The sequence below is a fragment of the Geospiza fortis genome, unplaced genomic scaffold (genome assembly GCF_000277835.1).
Source record: "Geospiza fortis unplaced genomic scaffold, GeoFor_1.0 scaffold182, whole genome shotgun sequence".
Taxonomy (NCBI): Eukaryota; Metazoa; Chordata; class Aves; order Passeriformes; family Thraupidae; genus Geospiza; species Geospiza fortis.
In genome coordinates, this window is record NW_005054367.1 from 397,137 (window position 1) to 413,492 (window position 16,356).

A 16,356-nucleotide genomic window follows, 5' to 3' on the forward strand; every position below is an offset into this window, starting at 1 on the left:
CTGACACAGATTGTCAGAGCAGCTCTTCAAACACATCCTCACAGCCCAAGAGAACTTTATGTTTGTCAGAGGGGATGGAAGTTAAAGCTCTTCCCCTCATTTTGCCCCATTTTTGGTATAAAATGGAAAGCAGATCCGTGCTGCAGTAAAGAAAATGCAACTTTGCTTCAGCTGGAAGGGACACTTGGTTTTGAACATAAAAGTGATTACAAAAAATAGGTAAGCTATGTTTTTGACTTAAACCCAGATAAAATCTCCTGGCTAATCATCACTTTCCTGATCTGAATAGTTTTTTTCTCCAGTTCTCTGTTTTCACATTTAAAATTTGTGTATGATTTGCAGACTTTAATAGCACAAAAGGCACAATTTGCCATGAGTTTTCCCAGGAAACCCTGATTGAGGCAAGTTAATGAGCTTGTTCATTAAAAAAAGTTTTTTATTTTTTAAAATCCCTAGCAATAAACTGAAAAGCACAAGCCACAGATGAAAATAAAGGTCATGCACTGGTGAAGAGCAGGTAAGCACACCTAAGCATAAAATATTTCTGAAGATACAGAACAGAGGAAGAGAGTGGATCTGCATTTTCTGTAAGGCTCTGGCAGTGGTTTGCCTTTGGATTTTCATCACTGATCAAAGTTATCCATAATATAAATTCTCTTTGCTTGTATGTGTCTAGATGTTGGATATTTTTTATAATGAGAATATTTTTACACTAATTACCATTAAAACTCACAGCAAAGAAGAAGCTGGTGTTAGGGTTTCACTGGGGTGCTGTGGAGTTAAAAATCAGTAACAAAACTCTGGTTCAGACACCTGGCATTTAATCTTGGATTTGTGATTGGATGTGATGTGATTGGGTTGGATGGGAGGCACAACACACTGGTTTGGCATTTCATAACTGTTCACTTTTATAACAGAAAAGATGAGAGGAAATATTAAATCAGAAACCCACTGGCCATGGAATTACATAATCCCAGAACAGCTGGGTTGGAAGGGACCTTAAAGATCATCCAGTTCCAACCTCTGCCATGGCAGGGACACCTTCCACCAGACCAGGTTGCTCCAAGTCCTGTCCAGCTTGGCCTGAAACATTTCCAGATCTGTAGAAACATGGGAGAAAAAAAAAAAAACTGGATTGTTTGGCAAGCAAAAAGACAGAGATGATCTCGTGGAAGAGGAAATTTGAAGTTCCCCCAGACCAAGAGTGGTGGTGATGTGACTTTGATATTTGTCTGCAGTGGAATGAAGGAGCAAAGGAGATTCCCCTGAGTTGCTGAAGTCAGTCCTACAAGTCCTACAAGTCCTTTCAGGAACAGAATCACAGAATAATGAAGTTGGAAGAGACCTCTAAGATCATCGAGTCCAACCTGTGCCCTAACACCTCAACTAGACTATAGCACCAAGTGCCATGTCCAGTCTCTTTTTAAACACACCCAGAGATGGTGATTCTACCACCACACTGGAAAGAGCATTCCAGTACTTTATTATTTTATTTATTATTTATTTTCTTTATTATTTTATTTATTATTATATTTATTAATATTTGTTGATGGAGCAACAAGTTCCCATCCCAGAGATTCAGAGCACAGGGAGTCCTCAGAGGGTTGCAGCTGTCCATTAATGCTGTTAAAATCTTACTATGAAATTTATTTCCCTTTTTTAAAATAATAAGCTTGAAATAGGTACCCAAAAGCTTGGTGTCTCCCTTGGGGACTCGCAGCATGACTGAAAGCCAATCACCACAAGCACCAAGGTTCAGTGAGGATCAGAGGATGATGATGGGGGACCATGGGTCAGGATGATGGATGTCAAAGGCAGTTGGGATCCCAGTGCATGTGAGGTGGCCACACCTCCACATCCCTCAGCCCTGCTTGCTGTGAGGTCCAGTGTGTGTCCCCACAGCTGGGCACACGCCCCACAACCTCCCCAGAAGCTGCTTGAGACCTTCAGACCCTGCAGTAGCCAACTTGCCACCCTCTGGCCCCTCCAGTATCTGTCCCAGGGCCACAGTCTCTGCCAGGCCCAGCTCACTGACCTCTCCCCTTGTCTCCAGCTGGGCTGAAGTTCTCTCAACGAACCAGGCACATCCATTTGTGCAGGAGTGTAGCTCCTCAGGTGTAGGAGCGCTGGGGGGTAGGACGGTCAGGACGGATGGAGATGAGAGATCTCTGCAGTCAGGGCTTGGAACTTGGGGTTCATTGCAAAGGGCCTGGGTGCAGGGCCCTGCTGGGAGCTGCCAGCCACAGCTCAGAGCAGGCCCCAGAGAAGAGAGGGGGAGAGAGGATGAGAGGGTAAGAGAGTAAAAGGGTAAGAGAGCGAGGTTCCCGTTCCAATACCATAAATCTTCTTCTGTGTTGAATATTCTAATTCCCACTAACCAATCTAATACAAGATACAAATCCTACAGCATTTACATACAGCCTATAAGAATCATTACATTACCATACTCTGTTACATTTTAAACCCTAAAAACTCCTCTTTGGGCCCCTTCTGCCAAGCTAGTGGGGTCTGCTCTGACCCTTGGGCCTGTCTGCAAGCAGAGGGTGTTGTTTCATCAAAAGGGGATTACCTTCAGCTGGCCACACCATTGTTTTCCAGTTGTTCAGTAACTGAGGTATCTCAAAGCTTGCTTTCATTTCAATCTCGCTTATAGTTTCCATATTCTCAAAATCTTTTGCCAGGCAATCATATTTATAAGGCTTTCCTGTTTCATCTTCCCCAACACTCAGGGAACACTCACAGCCTGCTCTCTCCAGTTCCTGGACCACCCCAGCCCTGTGAGCCAAGGCCCCTTCTCCAGCTGCTGGCCCCACACAAACCTGTGGGGGCCCAGGAAAACACCTGGAACTGGAGTTTAATAAGGAGACAGGGCAGATTGAGCAAGAGCAGAGGCCAGCCCAGTTTTTGTTTGCATGTTCTACAGCTTTTATCCCCTTATCTCCGTGTTTTTCCACACTTGCTCCTCCCCAGGACACATTGATTGGTCCTTCTCTAAATATCCTACAGTAACTTTCACACACTCTCACAGCTCCTGTAAAATCATCTCACTGTGAGTTTTATGTAATCTTCAAATGCTCCTCCCTTGCATCCCTGTTCCTTTGAGGGCAGTAAACCCCACAGCTCTCAAACTAAGACATTCTTTGGCCAAGCCAAGCCATCTCAGTGGGGTTCAGCTGCTCACCAGCCCCAGTGTGACTGAGACAGAAAATCCCATTGGCACCAATCACAATATTGGTGTTTCCTCCACCTAATTTTAGTTCCTCAACTCCTTGATGAGTCTTTGGGTTTATGGTGATTAGCTGTTAATCACCGATGCTAATGGCTTAGGGAAACATTCTGCCTGGTTTATTGCTCTTTCTGGCCAGTTCTTCCATGGCACCAAGCATGACTTGCACAGCTGCTAATCAAAAAAAAAAATTTCCCAAGGTCTGGGGAGCCCTGCCTGGTGAACATCTTGTGTTCTCTTCCTTTCAGCCACCCTATATCAATCAGCAGCTTCTCCTTACCCACATTTGAAGATTTGAGAAACTATAAACCTCTTCCTGATAAACAGCTTCTGTGCCATTTGTTGGTGTGTGCCTTTCCCTGCAGCTCCCTCCCTCCAATTAAGCCACGAGTTTTATTTCGGAGTTCCCTTCTCATTCACTCTGAGCCAAAGATGTGTGATGCTGACAGCTGTGCCCCATTCACGTCCCTACTCAAAGCTCCTTCTCCTGGGAAGACCCACCAAATCAGCTGGTGAGACATTTTCTCCACCCCACTGTGAGATAGAAGGGCAGGAATTAGGAGATTAGTGAAAACCAGAAGCAGCTGCTTTATCAGAGAAATATTCTAGATCATTCAGACTGGTTTTAATGCAAATAAATCAATTTTGAAGCAGGGTCCACATGAAATATTTTTGATTTTCCATAGTTAAGGGTATCTCTTCCTTCAGACTCACCCCAGCACTCACAGAACCAGAGAAGGCAAAGAAAAAGCTCCACCTGCCCGAGCTGCATATCAGAAAATTTAGCAGCACCCCAATATGCAGCCTTGAAAACCCCAATAAGAACAGATTGTTCTATTTCCCCTTTACTTCACCAGCCACTCCAGGACATTTTTTTCCATCCTCTTTGATGCTTTACTGGAGCAGGGACTCTGCTCTGAAGGTGTGGCCATGGCACAACTCAGAAGATTTACGCAGCCTCAAGACCTGGCCCTGCATTTTACCTTGGCCTTTCCAGGGTTTAATTTAACCCAAGGCCAAGAATTAAAATATTAAAACAAACCAAAAAAACAACAAAAAAACCCCAACAATTCATGCCTGGTTACATTTGTGCTTGTGACCTACGCCTGTCCGAACAGGAGTTGGACAGGACAAAGCACAATGCACTTCCTTGCTTTTATTGCTCTCATTCACTTCATGTCATGCCAAAGAAGGTTGATTTAGGAAGTTCTAGTAATTAACTGCTGATGTTTTTGACTGCTGTTCCCAAGGGACTCACAATGACTTGTAATTGTTGTTCTGTAGGAAATGCTTTCTGGAACGATTGTAGATAACATATATTCTCTCTATGGCTTTACTTTTACTTGATTATTTTTTTAAGCTAGGAACATGATTTTTTTTTTTCCCCCCTTTAAGCAAAAGTCACCTGTTCCCTGCATCCTGGAAATCTCATAAATCACCTTTCTCCTTGCAGACCATGCTTACATTTTGCTGTCCACAAAATAAAGAAGCTTCTTATTTCAGTTACATTAAACATAGAATATGTGACATGGAAAAAAACAAGAACAGAGTAAAAATTAATGCTGCTTTTAAACTTCAAGTTACAAAGTGCCTTTCTTTGCTCTCAGCAGCTGAGAAAACTTGAAAGGAGGAGGCACAGGGGCAATGTATATTCAGAGAGCACCAGTTGTTACAAGAATTTCAACCCAGGCTGGTGCTATTAGAGGAGGCTCTCACAGAATCCTAGAATGGTCTGGGTTTGAAGAGACCTTCAAGATTATTCAGTTCCAACCTTCTGCCACAGACAGGGACACCTTCCACTATCCCAGGTTGCTCCAAGCCATGTCCAGCCTGGCCTTGGACACTGTCAGGGATCCAGGGGCAGCCACAGCTGCTCTGGGCACCCTGTGCCAGGCCCTCAGCACCCTCACAAGGAACAATTTCTTCCTAATAATCCACTTGAAACCTGCCCTCTTTCAGAGTGAAACCAATCTCCCTTGTCCTGTCACTCCACACCTTTGTAAATCCTCTTTCTCCATCTTTCTTGAAGGCTCCCTTCAGGTACTGGAAGGCTGCAATTAAGTCACTTCTCCAGGCTGAATAATCCCAATTCGTTTAGCTTTTTCTCATAGCTCTCAATATAGCTTCTCACTCATCATGACATTTCCCTATGTTTTCACTCACTGTTCTGTTAAAAATTAATTTGTGGATGCCTTAGCACTATTGCTTTATTGAATGATTTTGTAGATTCTACTCAAAATTTTAAAAATATAATAATTATAATCCTAATTCCTTTTGCTGTGATCCCTGCTACTCATGCACACAGACACGTGGTGTGATTTTTGGGGTGTCCTGTTCAGGGCCAGGAGCTGGACTTGATCCTTGTGGGTCCCTTCCAGCTCAGGATATTCTGTGATTCTGTGATTTTGTGCATTTCTCAAGTGCATCTATTAAAAACCTATTTTCTCTCTCAGATGACTCAACAGTTGTGTATCCAGAGCTATATTTCATACTGGAAAAAAAAATTCAAAAGCCTAATTTTCAGATTTTCACTTTTTATATTCCTCTGCTACTGACAGAGAACCAACCCCAACGAACCCAGAGCAGATTCTACTGCTGGTGCTGTGTTTGCCAGGTTTGCAAACTGGAATAACAATTTGAGAAATGCTGGATTGTTTCACAGGACTGACCTGAGCAAGGGAGACTCAGGAAGGATATGGTGATAGGAATTCAGCCCTGAGAAGGATGTCAGTCATAATAAAACTGCTCTGCATTGAAGTGCTCGTAAAAGACCGGCTTTCTTCACACGCCATGGCAGAGCACTCATTGCTCATTTGTCACCCTGCCTGGGAGTGACATTTACCAGCTGCAATCTGCCATTGTCCTAGTTTTCCCCTTTTGCTTCCATTGACCAAATGTAAACAATTCTTGACAGCAGACCTGAGATGGCATCAACAGCGTGCTGCAGCCACTTCAAAACAGGAATACGGCCATGTGTCACTGACAATAAAACATAAAGGCATGGACCATCGAGGTTTTCCTCAGCTAAGATGTCACAGCATGCAAGGGAGTGATCTTCCATCAGAAAGAGAAAAAATGTGGAGCCCACTGAACACGGTGTTTAGCTGATTTCAACAGAAATGGGTCAGATTGGAAGGGAGCACAGTGAGTCCAACCTCCTGCTCCAGCACAGGATTGTGTCCAGACAGTTCTGGAATATCTCCAGATCTACACTTGGAATGAGCTTGGCCTCAGCAGGTTTTTCTCCTGACTTTAATGGTCAATAAGGCAAATGAAGCACAGGCCTAAAACTGCATCACAAATGAAAAATAATCTGAGTAACACAGAAGTCTGTGATTGGTGATGTCCTGTACCTCAGAGTAAAATGATTTGTATCATCCTCCATGCTCAATGTTTAAGGTGGATTTTTATTTCTTACTTTATATACTAAAATTAATTTACTGTTGTACTTTCCACCTCCCACCCCATGATAAAGCTTTTATAATGTTTGGGATTTAATACCCACTAAAACCCCACTAATGTGACCCATGACATGTTCACAGCTCATCCACAACCAAGTGGCTGCTCCTGTGGTATTCAGCTTGGATTTGCACATCTCTGGGGAAACAGCCTTGCAGAAACCCATCCATCCTCAGGGGAACTGCCCCCACAGACCTGCACAGGTGGAGACCCTGCACTGCTCCCTTTCCCCAGCCACAAGGGACATTTTTCCACTCTCCCTGCAGCAATGATTCAGAACTCAGGGTCTGGAGACCTTGGCTGCCATCCACACCACTCACCAAACCAAGTACAGCTCAGCAAAAGGTATGTTAGTGGAATGTAACTTTTAACCTCCTATCCTTTGTGTATTTTACACAGAGGAGCTGAACACTTTTATTCTTTTTTTGGTTACACATTCTTCACCGGTGTTCTGTCAATTAATAAATATTTGCTGAATTCCAGTGCACGGAGTATTTTCACAAATGCCCAGAATATTTTTTAGATTAATTCAGAAGGCCTTGCCAAAAGATAAGATGATGATAAGGAAGCAAGCAGAACACCCACACAAGGTACAGTTATCTTGGGTGTTTTATCAGGATTTAGGGTTGTGACACAGCCCCAGTGCTGTTCTACAGGAATCTGTGCTTACAAATTCTCACGTCCAGGAGACCTTCCAGGTCCCACCTCTGACACGGCTCCTGTGTGCCCACGTGGGTAACCTGACTTATCAGCACCTCCTTTTCCAAAAGCTGGCAAATTCCTGCTACTCAGCCGTGTGCTTTCTTCCACAGAGGTGATTCTCTGTCTCACAGGTGAAAGCTGTGAAGTGGAAGCCAGAGGTGCAGGAGGCAGGAGGAGTCTCTGGCCCATCATCTCATTCACTTCTTCTGCCAAGCTCCATAAACACAACTTCCTTCTTTTCAGACTTTATCATTCACACACAGTGGGATTCACTTGAATCAGTCATCCTGGACTCCTCTAATGATCAGTATAACCTGTGGAGATCCAGAGAGCAGCAGGCAGGGAAGAGAAAAATGCAATTCCTTCTGTAGCACCTAAACCAGACCAGGTGGCTGAACTCCACCAGTGCCTGCTTCTCACCAGTGGCTTTCAAGATATTCCTGGGTCACTGGTTTGGATGGAGATATCCACCCCGTAAACACCTGTGAGGAGATACTTTGATGATGATGATGATGATGATGATGATGATGATGATGATGATGATGATGATGACATTTCCGGGGATGGGGCAGCCATAGCTTCTCTGGTTAACCTGGGCCAGGGCCTCACCACCCTCACAAGGTAGAATTCCTTTCCAATATCCCATCTATCCCTGCCCTCTGGCAGTGGGAAGCCATTCCCTGTGTCCTGCCATTCCATGCCCTTGTCCAAAGTCCCTCTCCAGCTCTCCTGGAGCCCCTTTAGGCACTGGAAGGGGCTTTGAGATCTCCCCTTCTCCAGGCAGAACAACCTCAAATCTTTCAGCTTTTCCTCAAAGGAGAAGTGTTTTATTCCTCTAACCATCATCATGGACCTGCTCTGGACTCGCTTCTGCTCAGCTGGAATTCAGCTTCAGAGCCATATTAAAGTCACCCTGCAGATTTATCACCTCTGAGTATCTCTGCAAGACTCCATCTCAGCTCTGGCTGTCCACAGCCAACTCTTTGTGCTCTGTTTTTTCACAAATTGCCCTTGAAAATTGAGGCACCCAAGTCCAGGGGTTGCTACAAGACATTTTAATCAGTGTTGAGCAAAGATGTGGAATGCATGGGATGTGCTCAGTGCCATGGAAAACACTGAAACACCACCTGAAACTCACTGTGGGGCCAAAAGGCAGAGATCAGAGAAAGTGTTTTAATGTGAGGGTCGGGGAGAGTCTCAGGGCTATCATTGTATGGATATTTGAGTTGTGCCTTTAAACTGGAACTACCCATAATTCCTTCAGAAAAAAAATTAAAGAAAAAACCTCACAGCAGATGAAACAAAAAATGTTGAATGATTTATCTTAGAAAAACCCCAACTTTGTCCTTGTAAAATCTGTGCTTGATTCCTTGCTGATATAGTTAGCAACTATCAGTGAGGGATGTCACAAAATCTGGTTGTTTTCCATTGTGCCAACAATCCCTCCCCATCCTGTTTGAAATTACAAATAAAATACCTGATTAAGCCCTTTTTCCTTTGCTAGTTTTATAAACAAGGCTGCTGAGGAGGAACTGCTTCCTTATTTCAGAGCTGGTGTTGAATTTATTATTTGACAGCCAATGAAAACAAATCATTGAAGAGTGTGAGTGTACACAAAGTGTCCTTCATGGAGTGACTTTTCCTTAGGAGGTGCAGCAGATGGGATCATGCAGAGATGCAGGAGCAACCATTCCATTAAAAAAAAAAATCTCCGTTTCCAACATGACCTTTTTGATGAAAAAAATAAAATAAAACTATGCACATTAAGGCTTTGATACTTGATTCTTAATTTGACATTTCTGAAAACACAAACTGAAGAGACAAATTATCACAGGACAAACTTTGGTGAGGGCTAAGTTTTTGTCATCTAAAACATAACTGTGCATACCCCATGTATTGACAATGTGAAATTCAGGGCAGTTCCCTTCATAGTAAACTTACCCTTGGACAGATAAATAAAGCAGAGTTACCAAAAGAACTGAAATTCATATTTTTTAGTGCATTATGTTATTGCAATCATACCCCAAATCATGTAGGCTCTCTGAAAAATTACTATTTTACTGCTTCAAAAGATTGGTGCAAATATTTTCAGGAAAAAAAAAAAACAGTGGTGTGATGGCTTCGGGTTTTTAATGCAGCTCCCATCCAGCACCAGAAAAGATCCTGTCTTCTCCCAGTACTTCACTTTCAGCAACTGAATCCTCAGAGCCCCTAAATCACTTCTCCCTAATGGAAAACTTGGCTTGTGGTGGTGTCATTCTTCCAAGCTCTTCAGCTTTCCATGATTACTGAAGTGACAATTTCCTGCCATTTTAATTAGCTCATTAGATACATTGCAAACACAAACAAATCCAAATCTGCCCCAGGAAAGTGAAAACTTGAAAGCAAGAGACTCAAATTGTCATTTTTAGTTTACCTGGGAGCCAAACTCACAGTGACTGCAGGGATTCATTCATGGGATCAGTCATCATATATTAAATATCTCCCAGATTTAACCAGAATAAGGACAGGCATGTAAAAAACAAACATCAGAAGGTCTATAAAATTGTGATTTTTTTACCTGTAACCATCATTTTTTTGCTCTTGCCATTATTTTTCCACTGAGCTGATGAGGGCCATGAAACATTCACAACTCAATCTCCCAGATTAATTTCCACTAGCAAATCAAGTATTAAAAAAAAGAGGAGGAAATCTGGGCTTTTGCCTGACCATTGCTTTAAATGTTTTATTTGTATGAGACACTCTGTACAAGACAAAGCTAAATAAACATTTTGTAAAAAGGTGGTAGATATGAGACCCTGCCAAAACAGTAACTCTGCTTCCATATTCATCTCCATAATCCATGTTTGTTGTTAGTTAAGGGGTCAATTTTCAGCACAGGGTGCACTTTTTTATTCCACAGACGAAAAGGGAATGAAATGAAGACACCATGCAGACCTAAGTGCCAACACCACTGGTGCCTTTTAAAGCTCAATTATCAAACGATCACTGCTTTGTTCAGTTCAGGAAGTCACATTATTTGGGAAATAAAAAAAAAAAAAAAAAAAGAGAAAGAATGAAGAGGAAAATATGATTTAAAAAATCGGATGCATTTTGTGCACAGGATGTGTTTTTATACAGATCTGTGCAAAGGTTTTTGCACTGCCACACAACATTTTGCATTGCCTCATGTGATTGACCCAAAAAGCCCTGTCATGTCTCAAGGGAAATGATTTCTGGTGCTTTACATTGAATAAAAACATGCAAATCTTGATGCAGGCAGTGGCCAGGCAATGCTCTGGCATTACTTTTGGAGAGTATTTAGGTTTAAATGAATGTTCTGGTTGCAGATTCCCTCCAAGGAGCCATTCCTTCTTGCCTGGTAAGGACACTGAGCCCTGCAGAAGGAACCTGCTGCTCTCAGGCTCCAGGAGCAAAGCTGGAAGGTGCAAGGAGCTCAGCAGGGCTGAGGTGCCCTGCCCAGCTGGGGCCTGGGAAGGTGGTTCAGGTTCTTTTTTCCTCCTTTGTGAGGGAGGGCCTGGGTGAATCTGGAGTTAATTCACTGTCAGGTGGGCAATGGACTTTGCAAACAAATATACAAGGACACAATGACAGATAATAGGTAAGGAAAATCTCTTTTAACACAAAATATTCTCCATAACCAGTGATGAAGGAGGCTCAAAGTTCTTTGGAGTCTGTTTTAGACAGAGGGACAGAGTTCAGGGCCTCTCCTCATCTTTGTTTACCCTCCACAAGAACCCAAAAAACACATTTGCCAAACACATTTTCTTTCTCATACCCTAAAAATCTTTACATCTTCATGGGTGTGATGCACTAGAGACAATCCTCTTGGGATCCCTGTGTAGGAACAACTCTCTCATCCTAAAACAAAGCTCCACCACACCCTGCTATCTCCCCTCCTATGGACAGAGAACAGATGCCCTGAACACCTCAGCACTGCAGACATCCAGATTTCAGTGAGATCAGATCTGCCAGTCCCACAGCAGCTCCTCCTGCCCCAGAACAGCCCTTATCTCCACCTTATCTCCAGCCTGACAGAGCTTAAAGCTTTGAAATAGATGGTGTGGGTTTACTAGGCTGGAAAAACCAGAAAGGAATTTTTTTGGTTCCAAAAATCTTCCAGCATTTGTCATCTCTGTCCAAATGCAACCCTCGAAATTTTATTTTATGGACATCCTGTGAGGCAGGTGGGAAAATCAAACTGTATTTGTTTCGTGAAACAAAGCGTGGATTATAGAATATAAAAATTTCAAAGAAGTGAAAAAAGGTTTTACATCTGGGATCTTTGGCTGTTTGGGACTTGCCAGAAACACTGAAGCTCAAGCTGAGGTATCTTAAAGGCATTATTGAATCCAGCTGCGGCTGACAGCTCAAACATCCCTAAGTACACAAGGATGGCAGAGGCAGCAGTCAGGAATGAGCATGGATCTGGTGCTGATGATGTCTCAGAGGCTGAATCTCTTTGGGAGATCTCAATCTCCCAAAGTTTTAAGTTCATCTGTCTGATCTAAACCAAACAGGTTTCATTACACTGAAATAAATAAAATAAAAATAACTGCAACCCTGAGATGCTTTACTGCGTACAATGGCTTCAAACTGAAAGAGGGCAGGTTTAAATTGGATATTAGGAGGAAATTCTTCCCTGGCACAGGTTTCCAGAGAAGCTGTGGCTGCCCCTGGATCCCTGGAAGTGTCCAGGGCCAGACTGGACATGGCTTGGAGCAGCCTGGGATAGTGGAAGGTGACTCTGCCCATGGCAGGGGGTGGGAGGAGATGATCTTTAATTTCCCTTCCAACCCAAACCATTCTGTGATTCTGTGACAGTTTGATATGAATGGAAAGCAAAGGGGGAGGCAGATCTTCCAAAGGCCATCCCAACCTTTCTGGCACTCCTTTGTAACTTCTGTTCAGGTTGGTTTTCAAATCTAACTCCAGTGCTAATTCCCTGAGATCTCCATTTGCACAGTCAGTTTGCACCCTGCACCCAGAACAACATTGAATTTTTGCTGGAAATTGGTTTTCCACTCATTTTTCAGGACCCAGAGGAGTTTCCACACTGACCAGGAAGAAAGTGCTACAACAAACATCAGGAAGTAAAAGTCCTTTATTGAACTCCCATGAAATATTCACTCTCAAGAGAGGAATGCCTCTAGAAACACCATTTATCTGCCTTTTTCCCTGAGGCATTTTTTCCAACCTTTTGCACAGTAACTTGCCCCAATTTTGGTAAAGTGTTGCTAAAGCAGAATTAATCAGAGTACAAACTGTGGCTTCAGTACCTCAGTATCCATCTCCACAGTACCTCATCCCAGCACATGCATTCTATTTAACCATGGAAACTGGTACTTATCACAGATAGGCACCATTTGAATTTCAAAACTAACAACTCTTCTGTTTTCTTGCAGTTATGGAGAAGCAAAATCCCAGCTCTGATTTGTCACCTGGATGTGAATAAACCCTCGTGTAGAAATAAGGGCATCAATGTAAAGATACTGATACAGCTGCCTCTTACCAGAAAGAAAAATGAGCTATATCAGCACGAGGCACTGTTACACACCAGCTGCACCTAGGAACTAAAAATGGGATTATTTTGGTAACACACAACCACAATCCTTACTGCAAATTTATGACACAACAAGAACTTGGTACAGGCCAGGCTTTCCCCAAAAAAGCCCAGATGGTCACCAGCCTATTTAGGCTTGCTAACACCAGGTAACTAAGTGAATATATGTTCCTTGGATGATGTTTTCTAGTGGCACTGGAGCTTTTTCAAGGAAGAACAAGGCAGGACAGAGAAGGCTGTAAAGTGAGAGAAATCTGAGTTCAGCATCTCCCATTAGATGCTTCCAAACAATTGCAGGATACAGAGTGGATCCAGCAGGAGACCTCAAGGGGACGTTGATGACTTCAGAGCTTCATCTGTAACCTTGATTTGGTGGTGGGAACCCAGCCTGCCCTCAGGAGCTTTATGCTGAGGGCAGAGACAAGGAATTTACGTCAGTGTTGTTTATATTAAAAGCAAAATATCTGAAGCACGAGGTGACTGAGGTGAAACTCTGCCAGCCTGCAAACCTTGTCATTCTTCCTCATCTCCCACTGCCCTATTTCCTGTATTGGTGGGAATAGGAATGTGCTCATTCAGTCATTTCCTTTTGGTCTTCCCAAATAAAGTGCAGCTCAGATCAGTCACAAGATGGGTTCCGTGCCGTTCCAGTCGATGACAGCTCCTTGCCACCTAGAAAAAAAATCATTTACATCCATCAGTTCATCACCTGAAAGGCAAACCCACACCCCTGAGCCACCCAGGGAAGCTCAGAGAGCCTGGGATGGGCTTGTTTGGGGTGACTAATCCTATCACAAAGGGAATGGAGCAGAAGTGAGGGAATTGTACCCTGATTTTAGGTGCCAAGGTTGGAGGTCTCTGTCCTGACTCTTCCTCCAGCCTCTCTGGGCAACAGAGCAGCAGCTGGTTCACAACAGAGACCTTCATGTTGGACACAATAATTAGGGAATGCCCAAGATGGCTACCAGAATTAACCCTAAATAAATATTAACCCAAAATACTCACTCTCAGCTGTCAGTAGGCAATTTGCTTATTTTGTTATTTTTGTTTAGCTCCATTTAGGAACTCTTTGACTCTGAGATCCTGCGCCTGGATCACTTCACTGAGCACCTTTCTTTGCTCCTGACCTTGGCTCCATGGCTCACTTTAATGGTGATGTTTTGCTTTTCCTGTGCTGAGATTCTTCTTTTCTCTGCCCTTAAGCATCCTTCAGCATGACCCTGAAGATGGACACTGAGAACAGAATGATTCTGGAACCTTCCATGTCTCTCATTCCTGGCTCTGCACTGGCCACAGCTCAGCTGCACACCTCAGCAATGTGATGAATGCAAAGCATCAATCCTGAATCTGCCACAAAACGTGTCTGCAAACCATGGCAAAAGACGGAGATCTGACCCAAAACCTGGTGAAAGCAGGATGGTGCTCTCCAGACACCTCCCTGAAGTGAGCCAGCTCACCCCTCATGGCATGGATTCACCCTTGGCCGTGGCTTTTCTCATCTTCAAGGTCATGGTCCACATTTTCTGGGAACTCAACTGTTGCATTCTCAGTGCTGAGTATTTACATCTGTTCTGAAAATCTGTCTCAGAGTAGTAAGGCATTGGTGAGGGGGTGGAGGGAGCAGTGAGCTGCCAGTGCCACATTCCTTCTGTCACCGAGGACAGGATGTGTCAGCAAGGGTATGGCAGCTCAGTCCTTGAGCTGAGCAAGCCAATTAAGTGTAAAACAAAACCAAAAGCTGAATTCTTGCAGTCTTCAGGGCAATGTCTCAAAGGAAGTGACCATCTGAGGGCTGTTGTGAAATTTTTTCCTTCTGTTTTTTTACTTTGCTGAGAAAATTAAAATTGAAAATTGCAGAAAGATTGTTTCCATCCCAGGAATACAGAGCAGGATTACACAGCAGAGATGCCCCACATCTTAAATTAAAAGCAGAATTTGTTTCATCTGGGGTTACTCAACCTAAATCTGGCATTTGCTAGAGGTGAGAGCTGTCCCTGTCAGACAGTTCAGAATGTCACCCTTAAACAACCAAATGGAAAAAACAACTGCCACCTTCTGTCCCCGTTGGATTTGTCAGGTAATGCCATCAAATCATCCCTTATCTTTGAGTACAATCTTCCCAAGGTGCAACTTTCTGTCTTACCAGGGTGATTAAAGCTTTGAGAGGGATCCACAGAGGCCAAAAAACCCCAAATGAGCCTGCACTGCGCCCTGTGGGATTGCTCACCTTGCTGACACCATTTCTGCTGTTGGTAAAGTTGTTAATCACTGTGCAGTGAGGAACTGGCTTTTATTAAAACTGGTTTTCCATAAAGAGCTTAAACAGAGCATAATTTCTGAAGCAGGACTGAAGGTTACTTTCAGAACAAGTCTCATCTCCTGGGTTTATTTTCAAACCATTTTTTAGACCAAAAAGCAGCCTTTGGCTGTTTGCTTCTATGAGACAGGTCCAAAACTTTTTTCCCCCTCTTGCATCTGCACAAGAAAAGGTGCTAAAGAGTGAGGAATCTCACTCACAGAAGCTGAAATAGTATTTTGTTTCCAAACAGATACAAAACTTCCTGGACAATGCAGATGATCACTTCCCCAAACTATCCTGCCCCAGGTGTAATTGCAATGTGAGGCATTTTCTAGCTGCTGATTCAATTATAATTTATCAGATTAGCAAAAGGAAAACTACATTTGACCCACCTGCCTCAAGCACAACCTCACCCAAGGGTCATGCAGTTAATGGGAACTGGAGAGGAACAGGTCAGGCCCTGAACAATGCTAAGTCTGGAATAGCACTCAGTGAGCATCTCCTGTGCTGGCCATTTGGTATTGTTCTGGAGCACATCAATAATTCAGGGTGAAATGTCCAGGCTCTGCTCTTCTCTCATCCACCAAATTCCCTCTGGGTGTTTCACAGCCAACAGGTGAACTCACGGATCCCACAGCCCCACTACCACAGAGGGTTAACAACAAATCCTGCTAAATTCAGGTTCTAAGAGCAGATGAGAGTTTGGTCCCCCTCAGGCGGAGCTAAGAGATGTTATTTCCTCCAGTGCTGAGGATTAGCACTGTGATATAAGAGTATTCCTCAGGGAAGAACAGGATGAGTTGTCTGCACGGCATCTCCAAAACAAGCCAGGGATGCACATTCCAGACATCCCTGGGCAGAATCCACTGCTGCCACAGATGTCTGGGGCTCAGAGCCACAAGAAAAGCACTTTTCCTTGTCCTTTTTCTAGGGACCTGCAGGTTACACTGGTATCTGGGGGTGACTGGTCATGCCAGAGGCAGCTGAAGGGTTCCCTGCTCTAAACTCAGAACTGAACTCTTCTGATGTTTTATACAACAGGGACTGAAAACAGCAGCCTCCTCCTCCTCCTCCTGCAGAAGCAAAACAAACCTTTTATAATAATAA

General features: G+C 43.6%; 1 protein-coding gene across 3 annotated transcripts in view; it reads right to left on the bottom strand.

Annotated features, from left to right (window-relative positions):
* Nucleotides 1-12,473: 12,473 nt before the first annotated feature.
* Nucleotides 12,474-16,356, bottom strand: part of MINDY4 (MINDY lysine 48 deubiquitinase 4) — a 75,606-nt gene continuing 71,723 nt past the window's right edge. For all 3 annotated transcript variants that reach the window (XM_031059754.1, XM_031059755.1, XM_005424327.2), the window contains one exon: nucleotides 12,474-13,622. In XM_031059754.1, the coding sequence (XP_030915614.1) occupies nucleotides 13,574-13,622 (49 nt within the window). In that variant the 3' untranslated portion in view covers nucleotides 12,474-13,573. The remainder of the gene's footprint in view (nucleotides 13,623-16,356) is intronic.